The sequence below is a fragment of the Montipora foliosa genome, chromosome 13 (assembly GCF_036669935.1).
Source record: "Montipora foliosa isolate CH-2021 chromosome 13, ASM3666993v2, whole genome shotgun sequence".
In the NCBI taxonomy this organism is placed as follows: domain Eukaryota; kingdom Metazoa; phylum Cnidaria; class Anthozoa; order Scleractinia; family Acroporidae; genus Montipora; species Montipora foliosa.
This window is the reverse complement of record NC_090881.1, coordinates 31,341,868-31,359,937: the sequence shown is the minus strand read 5'-3', so window position 1 is coordinate 31,359,937 and position 18,070 is coordinate 31,341,868. Positions and strand designations below refer to the sequence as shown.

Below are 18,070 nucleotides of genomic sequence, written 5' to 3'. Positions count from 1 at the left end.
TACATTGGATTGCTTCTATGTTCATAAATATGTATATTATTTCTTTCAATTATGTCATTAAAAAGAATTTAGGTGACATGTCTTTAAACGATCTACCCTGGTTAGCCGCGGTGCTATTTGCAGTGTTTATAACTTAATTTTGGATAGTATAGGATTGTTATTAAAGTTTTTTTTTTCAAGTTTGCCCCCTTTAAATAAAAAGAGTGAACGACTGGCAGCTCGAGCAATTTTTCATTGGAAATATGATCGATTTCTTCAAATTGGTTTCCTTAATTAAGGCAATATTCATTTTTTTTTCAGGCCAGTAATGTAAACCCAATGCATCGCACACCGGTGGCTCAGTTGTTACGCGGGAAGTCGTGAGTTCAACTCCGGCCGGACCAACACTTAGGGTCTTTAAATAACTGAGGAGAAAGTGCTGCCTTTGTAATTACATCTGTAAATGGTTAGACTCTCTAGTCTTCGCGGATAAGGACGATAAACCGGAGGTCCCGTCTCACAACCCTTCAATGTTCATAATCCTGTGGGATGTAAAAGAACGCGCACACTCATCGTAAAGAGTAGGGCATGTAGTTCCCGTTGCTGTGGTCTGTCTTCTGTGGAGTATCCTGGTGGTTAACCTCGTAGGGGACTAGTTTGCAGAGCATGGCGAGTCCACGAGCAAGTTTTTTTCCATCATGTTGACTGTGCACGCCAGAATCTTGACTTTGCACGCCGAATGAAAATTTTCACTTTTAGATATTTTAAGAAAACGAGGCAAACACTTTTTGTACAACAAAATAATGTATTAATAATTTCTGTGAATTCTGCCTGATGCTTTGACAGTTCAACGACAGACAAGTGGACATGATTTAATTGATCTCAACTTACTTACAAGTTACAAAGACAAAAATGTCTTACATGTTTGCTCTCTCTCTCTAAGAAGATAACGTCGAATACTACTTACTACGCTTCACGCGCAATTTTCTTGGCAATTGTCAATAAAACTGTGGACCAAAAAAACACGCAACATGTATCACAAGGCTAAGTTGTGATAAACTTCACAGATAATGTGCACAAAATGTGGTTTAATTGTTAAACCACTTTCAGGGGCACCCAACGAGAATATAGTTCAAACCAACTTAAACATAGCACTGTTAAACGTATTTTAGTATTTAAACGGTAGATATAGGCGTATTTTTAACCCCTAAAAATTTTTCATCTGTTCGGAGTTCCTAGCTTAAAGTCTAGTGATCCGAAAATTATAGGGATCAAAACTTACCTTTTCGAAAAATTCAGCCAGAAAAAAGTCTCTCGAAAATTCTAGGTGACCTTTTTAGGGCAAAAATCCGTTAAAAATGGACAATTATACCATTTTCCAGATGTTCGAAAATCATAGGAGAGGCAGGCAAGCAAGAAATTTTACAACAAATGTTCCGAAAATTCAAGATCTCAAATCGTCTTCCGAACAGATATTTTCCGAAAATTGACGTTGGGTGCCCCTGCACTTTGCGTTTCCGTCCTTCGCATTAAAAACAAAGTGATCTATTCTGGCAGCCAAGCGATCAAGAACTTTGCTTCCATGAGCATACTTGCTCAAGGCACGGCCTCTTTGATCTAGGAATACTGGAAGCTGATGGCGGAGCAGTCCAGCATCTTTGTCGCCTCCTAAATAAAGGGTTGCCACATCTTTGATTGTTTCCTGGCACTGCAAGGGCATTGGAAAACTCCAGTCCACATTCGTTCTTTGCACGAGGGTGTCGTTCGATTGATCTCCCACCATTGACCGTGACTGTGTCTTCATAACTGAGTAGTAGGATCAAACAACAGCTTCAGAGCCACTCATAGCCAATGCCACATCAATTGCAATACAACATTCTTTACCAGCCATCTGGTAGATGGTCTCATTAGTATAGAAAGTTGAAAATGCAGTGGCTTGGTCCATCCTAGCAATGCAGACACCGTCGTCGTATTTAAACGTGAATCTGTCTTCAATCTCGAATTCTTCACTCTTGACCTTGAATTCTCTCAGTAGTGTTTGGCAATGTGCCCCTTCTAGGGGAGGAAACCAGTCATTTCGACAGTCACCTAGATTGTTCCACACAACTTGATAAACAGCATCCTTAAACGACTTGTGTACTTGCTGTGATAGGGATGGCAACAAACTTAACTCCGGTTCTTCATCTGCCAATTTTGTTATGTGAGGCAATGAGCACACATACTTGAAGAACGACTCAAACACAGCATTTCCATAGGCATGAAGAGCAGTTTGTTAATGTGCAGAGAATTCACTGCCAGTTGATCTTTGTTAGAGGCACAATACATCCGGTATGTGGAAACAACCTCCAAGCACATGAGCTGCATTAGTGACGCACTTCATGTACCTGGAATCCATTTTGTCAGCAACGGTCTGACAAAGGGAAGCCAAATCTTCTAGACAGTCTGCAGGGGTTCTGTCCGCCCACTCAATCACCTTCCGTTTCTTTCTTGTCACTCTGTCAATCTCGTGTGTCTCCTTTACGACCATCCAGCCTGGCAACAGCTCCGCTACTTTGAAAATGCATTCGTCAGCATTCTCTTTCTTCAGATCTTCATAGTGTGCGTTTAGCTTTGGGAAAAGTTCTTCCCGTAAGGTGACTTCCACATCGTTGGTTGACTGCTTCTCGATTTTTTCTTTCATGGCGAGGAGGATAGCCCTTACCCTGGGCCACCATTTCGTAACAGACCAGATGCATCATCTCCAATGGCTTATATATAGAGAATGTCAATGATACCACACAGAGCGATACAAAAATCTCTTCCCTTCAGCAAGTACTTCGTCTCTTCTTCTTCATCGTCAGTCTCTGTCAACTCTGGGTTGGCTTTAAATTCTCATATGTCAATGAAGCTTTTTTTTACTGTTAATTCAGCTGTAGTGAATAATTTAGATCTTATGGAGGAGAGAGCCAAAGCATTGATGTCCCGGGAAGATTAGTTCTTTTAGAGCTACACCGTGGTCCGTGGACTGAACTGGGGCTATTGAGGCTGTTGGGCATTCTCTTTGGGCTTTGGCAGCGTCTTCAAGATGGATTATTCAGCTGGGGTCGACGCTATTCGCGATCAGACTTGATTTCATAGAAATGCTCACGGAACGTCGCAAGCAATTGCAAGTTACCATTGTCGAACTATCAATTACGTCTCCGCGGACGATAACCTCACCTGATTTTGCACTGGCTTTTAACGATTATCGCAAAATGAGGGACGAGATCGCAGCTGTGGTGAATAATTTTGATGTCCCAGGAAGATTAGTTCTTTTAGAGCTACACAAAACGGCTCTTTTAAGAGCCAAAACATAAAGAAAAGCCTTGGCCTACGTTATTTGATTGCATGTTTTGATTTTTGGTGTTTACTGTCGCGCGCATTCTAGAAATTTAATTAATAATTTCTTTAAAAAATATATGGTTATCACCATCACCGCATTCACTGCCATGTGTCTGGCATTCAACACTCAGCAGGATGCACGGGTGGGTAAAGGCATAAAGCCCAAAAGTAGGTTCTGGACAGGATCTACTGGCGTGCGTGGCCAGCATGGGGTTATAATGGTTATGGGATCGCGCCTGCACACGTGGGTTCTGGCCAGAAATCGCGTTGCAAGCGATGCACGCCGCTAGAAATGCCCCTGCACGCGCAAGATCTAGTCGAGTTGTGAAGTGAAGATTTTCCTTGGGAATTTCCATTTGAACAAAGGTTAAACTTAGAAGGAAAAGAGCAACAGGTTACAAAATTATCGAAAAAGACTAGAATTACGTGAAAAAGTCACACAAACGGGGAATTTTGCAACATAAACTTTGGGCAGTGCTTGTGAAACGTCCGCGCCCGAATGCTGCGTCGCTGCGTACTTTAACAACGTAAACTTAAAAAACTCGCCTCAAATATCACGTACCATCTTGACTGAAAACCTCTGTAATGCTAAGGCCATCTCCTTTTACCTTGAATGGCTTAAAATGCGATTTACCAAAGTTGTAAAATGGAGTAAAAGATAATTCGTTTCGCGTCCCAGATGGGAGCAGTTTGAAAAAGTGCGCGAAGCTGCCTCTTCAGATCATATGGGGTAAATACTCCTGTTTGATTGGTTAAGTGATGTTTTGCTATTTATAGTGTTACTGTATGACTCACTCACATCAGACCAATGGAGTAGCGTATGCATAAGAAAAGTAGAAAATCTTATGTCCAGAAGTGACTTGGTGAATCACACACTAGACATCACATTTTTAGCGGGTGATAAAGTGAACAATGATAGAGCAGTAATGATCAGAAGTGAAGTGCAGGGGAAGAATAGTGTTTTAAAGTTGGGGGAGGGGGAGGGGGCGGTTCAGAAATCTAGAAGTTATGCCAACTTGTGTTAGAAAATTCAAAGCTCTTTTCAACTCCTTTTGGTCACGGCAGTGATAACTTAATGAATTCAAATGTTATTAGAACGGCCTCCTTGAACCTGTGAAGCCCTATAACTGTCTCTAGTGTTCTATTGTTCAGCCTTGAGTTCATCTTCTTCCATAGTCAGCACAAGTTTTCCAATAGTCTGTCCAGATTCTAAATCTCTGTGTGCTTTGCCAGCCAACTTAAGTGGATATTTTGTAACCTTGCCAACTTTCAATGTGCCTTGTTTCTCCCAGTAAAGAAGCTGTGACATGCTCTCTTTCAAAATGTCATCGCGATCAAACAGGAAGCTCAGGTTGAATGCCATTACACTCTTATTTTCACTTGTCATCTGCAATGAGAGCGAATAAGATCAATGATCGTGAAAGAGAGGATAAGTGTTTACATATTACAGAGAACAATTTGACAAAGCACGGTATTCTCAATGTCACATTATCGTCTTCATCAGAAAAATTTACAGTAATGACAGGTAAGCCTATCCTATTTACTACTTGAAAATACAGTGCTATGTTATGTTGCTTGAAAATAAAATGGTCTCCTAAACTCTTTATTTTCAAATCTTTCTAGGGACATTACACCCCTTAGATTTTTGCTGCTATTCCAGTGAAAAGGGTAAGAGAAAGGAATATTTTAAGGAACACAAATTTTACCGTGAGAGGGTTAAAAGTAGGTGTTGATCTGTAGTTCCAGCCCAATTTTATCCACTGCCAGAGGCTAAACGCACCAGAAGCCCCCTCGCTGGATCTCGGAAGCATTGTGTGGAAACCTAAGGGCCAATCTCAAGTCAATTTAATTGAATTAAATTTATCTATTTATTACCAATGCAATGTCATTATAGTGCTAGGCGACTTGCAATTAGCAAAGCTTCTCTAGGCGGGCCACCTTTCTAAAACAAGTCCTGTCTCTGGTAATGATCGCATGTTATTAAATCAAATCAAATCACAAAGAACATAAAAATTAAAAAATCAGTTCATTAATCAGTTAATAAATTACAAAGTTATCACGATACCACAGTTAAAACATGACTAATTGCAATTTAAAATGAATTTAGATTTGAATTTAAATTTAGATTAATCAAAGAGTTACTTTAACTAGCGGACGAGAGATATTTGCAAATTTCTGAGCAGCGTAAACCAACATTAATCTCCTCAATTTCCATTAGTTTTAACAGCTGATTTTTAATCCCATGGAACCCCTTAACACATTTCCAAATTTTATGTATGAACCATGACTGGATGGTATAGAAAATTCTTTCTTTGAATGACGTGGACATGCATTTAACATTCTTTCTGAATTGACTTATTCTTCATCATCATTAATAACATCAAAGTTAGGACAGATATTAGCCATGTCAACATTGCATGTTGTCAAATTAATTTGAGTTCCTGTGAAAGCAGGAATGCCCCCATATAATTTCTTGTATGACAGATTGCGGGTTAGCTAAGGTAAAAGGACACTTCTGCATTTATAATATACCATAAACTACAAGCTTGCCACCAGGTGCCAAGTGCATGTAGCTCTCTTGCAAAGTTTCCACACCATTGGCATCAAACACAACTTGGTAACCTTCGGCAGAAAAGGATTCAGCAGCTTTCCAGAGATCCTCCTTGGATTTATCAATGACATGATCACAGCCTACAGGAATTGGGGTTAAGATTATAAAATAATACAAAATTAGAGAAAAATAACAATTAAAAGAAAAAAAAAAGAACTCCAAGGCAAGGTTGAATGTGTGTTTCTTGCCATATCATGCCAACCACCCACTTGTCTCATTTGTTGAAATACCACAGGGCTTTGTGTTTTGTGATGGCTTTAACCACAGCAAAACCAATACAAAGGACCATAATACATCTACGGCTACATCTGGTTAGACTGTTAAATCTTCTGGTAATTGTCCCACCTTGCAACCCTTGTTCACAAGTTTTTTTGGGACAAAGAAATAATCTTTTTGCCAAGATCAGGGAATGGATTTGCAGGTGTTGTGGTCTTGGAGTACGATGACTCAATTGGATTAACTTTAGGAGGCAGCGTGGCCCAGTGGTTAGGGAGATTGCTTTGGAGATCCCGGGTTCAAGACCTGTTCTGACCACTCATTGAATTTGATCCTGGAAGGCCTTGGTTCAATTTCTCAGCTGCACTTGTAAATAGCCAACTGGTTTGCCTCCGGCCAGTTGAGATTCTTCACAGTTGTTGTTTTGTTGATTTAGTGTCATTGGCCCTGAAAAGCCCCTTTGGGGAGTGCTGATTAAGTACATGTATGTATTTATGTATGTAATGCTAACTTAACATGCCAGGTGTTCCTTTCTGCAATTCCACGTTGGAATTACTTGGAAATAGAATTCCAGAACAGACTACCTGGAATTAGGATCTTCTTGTACTCAAGTTAGCTCATCAGTCTAATAATGCTTTGAACTGCAAATCTTCCATTTAAATGCCTGATGAAAAATATATGGAATTCATACTTCTGTTCTGGTGTTTTATCCTTTAACTCCCAGTGGCCACTTATAGATTTTACTCCATCTAATGCCAGATGATTTTACTCCTCAATGTGGGTCCCAGCAGGCCTTAAAGGGTTAACTGTTAGAGTGACATGGGAACCGATCTTCTGGCAATATGTGACCCACGTTGGGTTTCTGGACTCTGCCTTAAATGTGGGTTGATCATGTTGTTTCATTACACTGCTCCACAAGGTTTTTCTTCACGCACTCCTGTTTTCAAAGGAGTATATAGCCAAAACTAGCACTTTTCTTCTTTTACAGGAATGCAGTAGATGCAAACCCCAATGTCTGTCTATTGGTTCATAGACAAATCAAGAGGGTGGGGGTGAAGACACAAAATAACAAATTGAAAACTAGTAAAATAATTTCCTGAATTCAGAGTGCAATGAAACTTATTGTTGATTGTGGCTGATGAAGTTCAGTTTATCCGAACAAAATATTACTCTTTACAACTTTCCTTTTAACTTTTCAGGCACGCTGAATTCAGGATTTTAACAGTTTTCAGGGTCCCAAAGGAAGGGGGGGGGGGGGGGGGGTCCCTGGAGCCCTGTTTTTTTTTTTGCTGTGGAGCCCGGAGCCAGATCACTTCCTTCTCCGGTGTTTAGAGTACAGTCTACTAGACAACAGTGGAGCCCGGAGCCTTAAAGTAGCTGCTATGGAGTCCTGGAGCCCGGTTTTTTAGGCCCAGAGCCCTGGAGCCCTAAACCCCTTTGGGACCCTGAGTTTTTAATTATGATGCCAGAGAAGGAAGATAACTCTTCAAGTGTAAACAGAAATTAGCTTAACCTACCCAACTGCTTGACATGATCAACTTTATGACTTGCACCAACAACACCCACCACACGGCATCCGCTTATCTTTGCAAGTTGTACCAACATAGTTCCCACCCCTCCTGCGGCAGAATGCACTAAGATCAAGCTACCGGCTCTCGGTCTTGCAAGTTCAAACATCCCATACCAGGCAGTAAGTGCCACTGTTAAAAATCCAGCTGCTTCATACTCATCAAGTTTCTCCGGTAGCTTAAATAGCTGACGCTTCGGTACTCGAATCCGTTTCGAGTATCCTCCAAAGAGAGACACACCAAAAACTTTATCCCCGATCTCGAATTCCTTGACATTCTCACCCTTGCTTTCAATCTCTCCACTGAATTCAAAGCCAGGAGTAATCGGCCATCCCACGAATTTCTTAGCTGACTCATACAAACCCCAGCGAATACAGACATCAGCGTAGTTGACACCACAAGCGTATGTTTTGACGATCACAAGGTCTTCGTCTTTGATATCTTTATTAAGTTTAATGTTGGCTCCCTCTGTATATTCGCCGTCCGCTAGAGGAAAATAAACTAGCTTATCGTAGCCACCAGCTGATGCGATTCGGATCATCGCTGGTGTCCCAGAGATAAAAAGACTGAACAGTGAAGGAACACAGAAATAAAGTTTATGCGTTACGCAACTAACACAATCTCGTATCGGTATGTACTTTAAGTAGGGTTATTAAAGTGTATCATAAAGCGCATAAATTATATAAAAGAGGTATATCAGCATATATAGGTAGCTATAGCAAAGTACATACATGTATATCCATCTATGCCCATATCTCTCTCTGTATACCCATGTATTTCCATGTATATCCATGTATTCCCATGTATGTCCATGTATACACATGTATACCCATGTTTGTCCATCTGTATCCATGTACAGCCATGTATACCCATGTATACTCACATATAGGCATGTATATCCATGTATGCCCATGTATGTCCATGTATACCCATGTATATCCATGTATAACCATGTATGTCCATGTATATCCATGTATAACCATGTATTTCCATGTATACCCATATATATTCATGTATACCCATGTATATCCATGTATACCCATGTATGCCCATGTATACCCATGTATATCCATGTATAACCATGCATGTCCATGTATACCCATGTATATCCATTTATAACCATGTATGTCCATGTATACCCATATATATTCATGTATACCCATGTATATCCATGTATACCCATGTATGGCCATGTATACCCATATACATTCATGTATACCCATGTATGCCTATGTATACCCATGTATATCCATGTATAACCATGTATGTCCATGTATACCCATATACATTCATGTATACCCATGTATATCCATGTATACCCATGTATGTCCATGTATACCCATGTGTATCCATGTATAACCATGTATGTCCATGTATACCCATGTATATCCATGTATAACCATGTATGTCCATGTATACCCATGTATATTCATGTATACCCATGTATATCCATGTATATCCATGTATGTCCATGTATACCCATATATATTCATGTATATCCATGTATAACTATGTATGTTCATGTATACCCATATATATTCATGTATAACCATGTATGTTCATGTATATCCATATATATTCATGTATACCCATGTATATCCATGCATACCCATATATATTCATGAATACCCATGTAAATCCATGTATACCCATATATATTCATGTATACCCATATATACCCATGTATGCCCATGTATGTCCATGTATATCCATGTATAACCATGTATGTCCATGTATACCCATGTATATCCATGTATAACCATGTATTTCCATGTATAGCCATATATATTCATGTATACCCATGTATGCCCATGTATACCCATGTATATCCATGTATAACCATGTATGTCCATGTATACCCATATATATTCATGTATACCCATGTATATCCATGTATACCCATGTATGTCCATGTATACCCATGTATATCCATGTATAACCATGTATTTCCATGTATACCATATATATTCATGTATACCCATGTATATCCATGTATAACCATGTATGTCCATCTATACCCATGTATATCCATGTATAACCATGTATGTCCATGTATACCCATATATATTCATGTATACCCATGTGTATCCATGTATAACCGTGTATGTCCATGTATACCCATATATTTTCATGTATACCCATATAAATCCATGTATGCCCATGTATGTTCATGTATACCCATATATATCCATGTATAACCATGTATAGCTATGTATATCCATGTATACCCATGTATCTCTATGTGTACCCATGCAAATCTATGTATAACCTTGTATATCCATGTATACCCATGTATGTTCATGTATACCCATTTATGTCCATGTATACCCATGTCTGTCCATGTATACCCATATATATCCATGTATAACCATGTATAGCCATGTATATCCATGTATATCCATGTACAGCAATGTATTTCCATGTATATCCATGTTCAGCCATGTATATCCATGTATATCCATGTACAGCCATGTATATCCATGTATACCCATATATCTCTATGTATACCCATGTATATCCATGTATAACCGTGTATATCCATGTATACCCATGTATACTCATGTATACTCGTGTATATTCATGTATTATCAGGTATATCCATGTACAGCCATTTATATCCATGTATATCCATGTACAGCCATGTATATCCATGCATATCCATGTACACCCGTGTATATCCATGTATTATCGTGTATATCCATGTACAGCCATGTATATCCATGTATACCCGTGCATATCTACATACAGGCATGTATATCCATGTACAGCCATGTATATCCATGTATTTCGATGTAAAGGCATGTATCTCCATGTATACCTATGCATATCAATGCACAGCCATGTATATCCATGTATGCCTATGTGTATCCATGTATACGAATGTATACCCATGTATGCCCGTCTACAGCCATGTATGTCCATGTGTATCCATGTACAGCCATGTATATCCACGTACACCCGTGTATATCCATTAATATCCATATACAGACATGTATGTCCATGTATACCTATGTATACCCATGTATTATAATGGATATCCAAGTACAGCCATGTATATCCATGTATACCCATGTTCAGCCATGTATATCCATGTATATCCATGTACAGCCATGTATATCCATGTATATCCATGTACACCCGTGTATATCCATGAATATCCATATACAGCCATGTATGTCCATGTATACCTATGTATACCCATATATTATCGTGTATATCCATGAACAGCCATGTATATCCATGTATACCCATGCATTTCTATGTATACTCATGTGTAACCATGTATGCCCATGTACAGCCATGTATATCCAAGTATATCCATGTACAGCCATGTATTTCCATGTATACCCATGTATATCCACATACAGGCATGTATATGCATGTACAACCATGTATATCCATATATGCCCATGGATATCCATGTATACCCATGTATTTCCATGTAAAGGCATGTATATCCATGTACAGCCATGTATACCCATGTCTATCCATGTACATCCATGTATAACCATATACAGCTCTGTATATCCATGTACAGGCATTTTTATCCGTGTACATCCATGTATATCCATGTACAGCCATATACACCCATATATGCCTATGTATATCCATTTATACCGATGTATACCCATGTATATCCTTTTCTGTCCATGTACAGCCACGTATATCCTTGTACAGCCATGTATATCTATGCATGCTTATGTATACCATGTATATTTATGTAAAGCCTTAAGCCATTTATACCCATGGATACCCATTTATATTCATACACACCCATGCGCGCTCATCCCTACGCAATTGCTAAAATTGCGTTCATAACTGCGAGGATCATAGTTTCACTTGATTTCACATCCGCAGTTCACCATATTCATATATCATTTCATAGTCAACAACTGTTTGCATAAGAATGATGTGGTAGCATTTGAGATCCACGAAGTCGTCATGGTCGGTCGGTGGGGCAATTACAAGAATATGAGTACCGTCCATCGTATCAGCACACATTAGAAATCCCAATCTGTCTTTGTAAATGCGCATGACTTCTTTAAAATATTCTCCTTTAGGTAACGTGATAAACCGCGACTTCCGTTTGTTGACAATTGCAGCACACACTTTAACACAAGTGCAAACAAAAGGTGGAGATACACCAAACAAATTTGCAATCGTGCGCTATTCTGCTGATGATGCTAAGTACGACAGCAGAATTAGCAATCGCAGCTTTGGAGACACGGCTCGATCAACGCATTCTCGTATCTTATTTTTGTTTGTTTCCAGATTTATTCCTTGTGCTTTGCTGCATTGAGAGAAGATTCTACTCTTGCTCATTCTCGAGCTTTTTCTGGTATATTTTGTTGTTTTTCAGACGGCGTGGTAAATACATCTTATTCGATGGTTTAACATATAATACGCGCGGATATTTTGAGAGTTGCAAAGCATTTTGCGAGCAGTGAGCAAAATGTCCGCGAGTATTAGCCCATCCTCCTTTTTTTTTTCGTTTAGCGTCAAATGCGTTTCCTGGGCAGTCTCGGAATCGGAGTCCCGCTACCCCAGCATTATAGCTGTGGAGCCCGGAAAACAAACAAAACTTAAGACAGCGTGGGAAAAAGGATCAATCCCTGAAACTCCTATGCGACATTAAAATGGTTTTAAAACACCGTTACCCTTTTTTTTTTTGAAAATTCCAAAAATTGGGGTCGGTCGGACAATGCTCAACGGAGAGAATGGCCTTATATGTTAGACCATCGAATAAGAGATTTATTATCCCACTACAAAAAAGGTGTTATTTTACGGGCGTAGTTCCTTCGGTAATGGCCATATTTTCTGTTGAAGGAATGATGTCAATAAAATTTTAAGTAGTGGCAAAACTTAGAAATCCGTCTCTGCGTGTGTGGGTGGAGGTGAACATAATAAATTTCTTCTTGGAATATATTTTTGGGCTCGCGATCTGGCTTCAACTCTTGAATCTTGAATCTTGTTGAGGAGGAGGGGGGTGGGGGTAAGCAAGGGCTTAAATGCCCACGATCTATGGTCAAAGCTGATGCCCAGTGTCGATAACCGTTTTGGTTTAAAAGCAATTATACTAAGCACCCGAAAACTTAGGTAAGGAAGCAAGGAACCCACACTGTCGCTTTCCTCGATTCTTTTATAATTTCTCCGATGGCGTACACCATAAGTTCATGTCTCTGACTGACTAAACTACATCCCATTGTTCTCTTATCTTATAGACATACATTGATCAAACGTAAACTGATTGGCTATTGGCTATAAAGATCTTCGGGACAAAAGATAAACAAACTTAATGATTGAAGCAGACAGATAGATACGCGCGATTTCCGGGCAGATATATCATTATCATTACATAAACATTACCTTAATCAATACCAATTATCCTGTTTCCGACATTATAAATGCTTTCGACATGCTTAATAAGACGTTATTAGTTGTTGTCCTTGGACAAATGTTGGTAAAGTTTGAAGCTCCCTATAAAGTTTACAGGAGAAAATACAGTCATTCCCAAACTTTTATTTACTTGTTAACTTTGTGCTTATGTTTATTGCTTATTTTGGAAAAATACTCACGCGTCACATTTCGCCGAAGAAATATTTATATACATTAAAAATAAAAGGGGTCATAATATTGAGCCTTGTGGTACGCCACACGAAATATCTATAGGAGCTTAGAAGATGTTCCATTCACACTAAACTGTTACTTGCGATTTGACAAATACGAATGGAAAATGGCAACTGCTGAGTGATCAAAGCCAAAGTATTCTAATTTCTTTATCAAGATCGCATGGTTAAGTATATCAGATATAGATAGATAGATAGATAGATAGATAGATAGATAGATAGATAGATAGATAGATAGACAGATAGATAGGATAGGAAAACGTTAGTTAAACACGGTAATTTCACCAAATTTACATACGTATTTTACATAGAAAATCTGTTCTACCTAAAAGCCGTGTATAATATACAAAGATACCTAAGTTTAAAAATCAATGACCTTAACATACTTTTTACAAAAAGTGCTTAATTTAATCAGTTTTTGCCGATGGAAACGTGAAAGATTTTATTTGCTTTCTTAAACCATTTATAGAAGGCAATTGATTTAGCTGGTCTAGCAGCGCATTCCAAATGGTCGCCCCTGTAGAAAGGAAATTATGGTTATATGCAGGGTAATACACGTCTATACATAGATGTACTTGGGTGTACATGCATATATATGATATATATGACAATAAGAGGCTATATATAGATATATATGGTTATAAATAGATATACAAGGACAGCATGAAAATACATGGCTTTAAATGAAAATATATGGACATATATGATACTACACAGCTATACATGGATAAACATGGTTGTACATGGTTATACATGAATACATATCCATGTAATACATGGCTATACATGGATACACACTGTTGCACACGGCTATACACGGCTGTACATGGATATACATGGGTAAACATGGATATGCATGGGTATACATGGATATACATGGGTATGCATGGATAAACATGGGTATACATGGAGATACATGGCTGTACATGGGTATACATGGATATACATGGCAAAACATGGATATACAAGGGTATACATGGACATACATGGGTATGCATGGATATACATGAGTATACGTGAAAATACGTGGCTGTAGACGGATATACATGGATATACAAGGCTCTACATCGATATACATGGAAATACATGGTTATACATGGATATACATGGGTGTACATGGAAATACGTGGCTGAACAAGGATATAGATGGGTATACATGGATAGAGATGGGTATACATGGATATACATGGGTATACATGGATATACATGATGCTACATGGGTATACATGTATATACATGGGTATACATGGATATACATGGGTATACATGGGCATACATTGCGGTACATGGATATACGTGGAAATACATGACTGTACAAGGGTATACATATATATACATGTGTATACATGGATATACATGGGTATAAATGAATATACATGGACAGACATGGGTATACATGGACATACATGGGTATACATGGACATACATGGTTATACATGGATATAAATGGGTATACATGGACATACATGGGTATACATAGATATACCACGTTATACATGGATTTACATAGAGATACATGGGTATACATGAATATACATGGCTATACATGGATATACATGGAAATACATGGATATGCATGGTTATACATGGATATACATGGGTATACATAGATATACAAGGTTATACATGGATTTAAATGGGTATACATAGAGATATATGGGTATACAAGGAGATGGCTGTACATGGATATACATGGATATACACGGCTGAACATATGTATACATGGAAATACATTGCTGTACATGGATATACATGGATATAGATGGATATACATGGCTATACATGGTTATACATGGCTATACATGGTTATACATGGATATACATGGGTATACATGGACATACATGGGTATACATGGTTATACATGGACATACATGGGTATACATGCTTATACATGGACATACATGGGTATACATGGATATACAAGGTTATACATAGATTTACATGGGTACACATAGAGATACATGGGTATACATGGATATACATAGCTATACATGGTTATACGTGGATATATATGGGTATACATGAACATACATGGGCATACATGGATATACATGGATATACATGGCTATACATGGTTATACATGGATGTAGGTGGGTATACATGGACATACATGCGTATACATGGACATACATGGTTATACATGGATACACATGGGTATACATGGACGTACATGGTTATACATGGATATACATGGGTATACATGAATATATATGGTATACATAGAAATACATGGTTATACATGGATATACATGGGTATACATGGACATACATGGTTATACATGGATATACATGGGTATACATGGACATACATGGGCATACATGGATATACATGCATATACATGGCTATACATGGTTATACATGGATGTAGATGGGTATACATGGACATACATGGGTATACATGGACATACATGGTTATACATGGATATACATGGGTATACATGGACATACATGGTTATACATGGATAAACATGGGTATACATGGGCATACATGGGTTTACATGAATATATATGGGTATACATGGAAATACATGGTTATACATGGATATACATGGGTATACATGGATATACATGGGTATACATGGACATACATGGGCTTACATGGATATACATGGGTATACATGAATATATATGGGTATACATGGATTTACATGGGTATACATGAATATATATGGGTATGCATGGCTATACATGGGTATATATGAATATATATGGGTATACATGGACATACATGGATATACATGGGTATACATGAATATATATGGGTATACATGGACATACATGGGTATACATGGATATACATGGGTATACATGATTATATATGGGTATACATGGAAATACATGGTTATACATGGATATACATGAACATACATGGTTATGCATGGATATACATGGGTATATATGGACATACATGGGCATACCGGGATATACATGGGTATACATGAATATATATGGGTATACATGGACATACATGGATATACATGGGTATACATGAATATATATGGGTATACATGGACATACATGGATATACATGGGTATACATGAATATATATGGGTATACATGGATATACATGGGTATACATGAATATATATGGGTATACATGGATATACATGGGTATACATGAATATATATGGGTATACATGAACATACATGGGCATACATGGATATACATGGGTATACATGAATATATATGGGTATACATGAACATACATGGGCATACATGGATATACATGGGTATACATGAATATATATGGGTATACATGAACATACATGGGCATACATGGATATACATGGGTATACATGATTATATATGGGTATACATGAACATACATGGGCATACATGGATATACATGGGTATACATGAATATATATGGGTATACATGGATATACATAGCTATACATGGACATACATAGGTATACATGGATATACATGGGTATATATGGGTATACATGGAAATTCACTGGTATATACCTTTATATATAACAATTTATGGCTTTAATACATCCATGATATAATTACATACTATTATGATACACTTTAATAACACTACTTAAAGTACCAACCCTCGTATCCAGAGTAGTTCTGCTGGTCAAGGGAACGACGACTCTGGGAACGAGTTTTGCGCGCGCATTTTGTAGTACACATATTACGTCATTCAACCAATCTTGCCCTAATAAAATTTTAAAAGCTTACAACTTTTTAATTTAAATCGAGCAGAACAATGACCACAACGAACAATCATAAACGACTTTTTGCTTGGCATCGATTTTTATACTTCAATTTTTTAACTGAGAAAATGCCAAACCAGGGAGAGGGCATCGGAAGGCGGAAACTGCCGGCGCAATATAGACTGAGGACAAGCTCGAGAATAGCCTATGAATGAGAACATTTTAGCCCCTGTCCACACATTTTCCGAAAACCTCCGTTTATATATAACGTCCACACTGAAACGATCGAAAACGGAGTTCCACGAAAACGAAGGTTTTGAAAGTGGAGACTTTTGAAAACGGAGGTCTATCTCCAAGTGTGGACCGATGAAACGGACGTTTTCGAATACGCGTTACGTCATAATGTTATGCATGCCTCACAGTTTCCCGCGCACCAAGACGTAAACAAAGCCTGGTAACAAAAACGCATTTTCAGTCTCCAGTGTGGACAGCCGAATAAGATGTGAAAACGCATTAGTAAGGACGGGCCCTTAATTGGGGAACAAACTAATCTCTTGTTGGCAAGAGTTATGTTTGCAAAAACGTAACCCTCCCTGTACTTGTAAAAATTCATTACTGTGACATCAACGTCTTAAATTCCCACGGCCTGCTCGCGTCTGATAGCTCAGTCGGTAGCGCAGCGTTGATCAAACCCGAAGATCGTGGGTTAAATTCCCACACTGGTTAGAGTTTTTCTGTGTCCTTGTGGGCCCAATTCCATTAGTAGGGCTAACGCCCACATGGTCTACATGGGTAAAAAAAAAAAGGAACGAGCACTTCACATAACACTCTAATAGTTTAATCTCTTGTTGGCAGTTCACCTTCGGCAACAAAGATTGATAAGCCGGCATGTTGTCTTTCATAACTGCACATAAGTAACACTTTCTGGTGCGGGATTAGGGCTCAGCAGCGACTTGAAACCATTGAATCATCCTCCCCCTCTTGAATTCATCTTTAGAATCAGGGTCCTGAGCTTTTTTCAACATCTTGGTCGCGTTAT

General features: G+C 38.4%; 1 protein-coding gene across 1 annotated transcript; it reads right to left on the bottom strand.

The window, feature by feature from the left end:
- Window positions 1-3,661: 3,661 nt before the first annotated feature.
- LOC137983367 (synaptic vesicle membrane protein VAT-1 homolog) lies at window positions 3,662-8,369 on the bottom strand. Its single transcript, XM_068830580.1, has 4 exons — window positions 7,684-8,369; window positions 5,872-6,030; window positions 5,046-5,161; window positions 3,662-4,726 (listed from the first exon to the last, which is right to left on the bottom strand). Exons 1-4 carry the CDS (start codon window positions 8,273-8,275, stop codon window positions 4,481-4,483), a joined length of 1,113 nt encoding a protein of 370 aa, XP_068686681.1. The 5' UTR covers window positions 8,276-8,369; the 3' UTR covers window positions 3,662-4,480.
- Window positions 8,370-18,070: the final 9,701 nt, after the last annotated feature.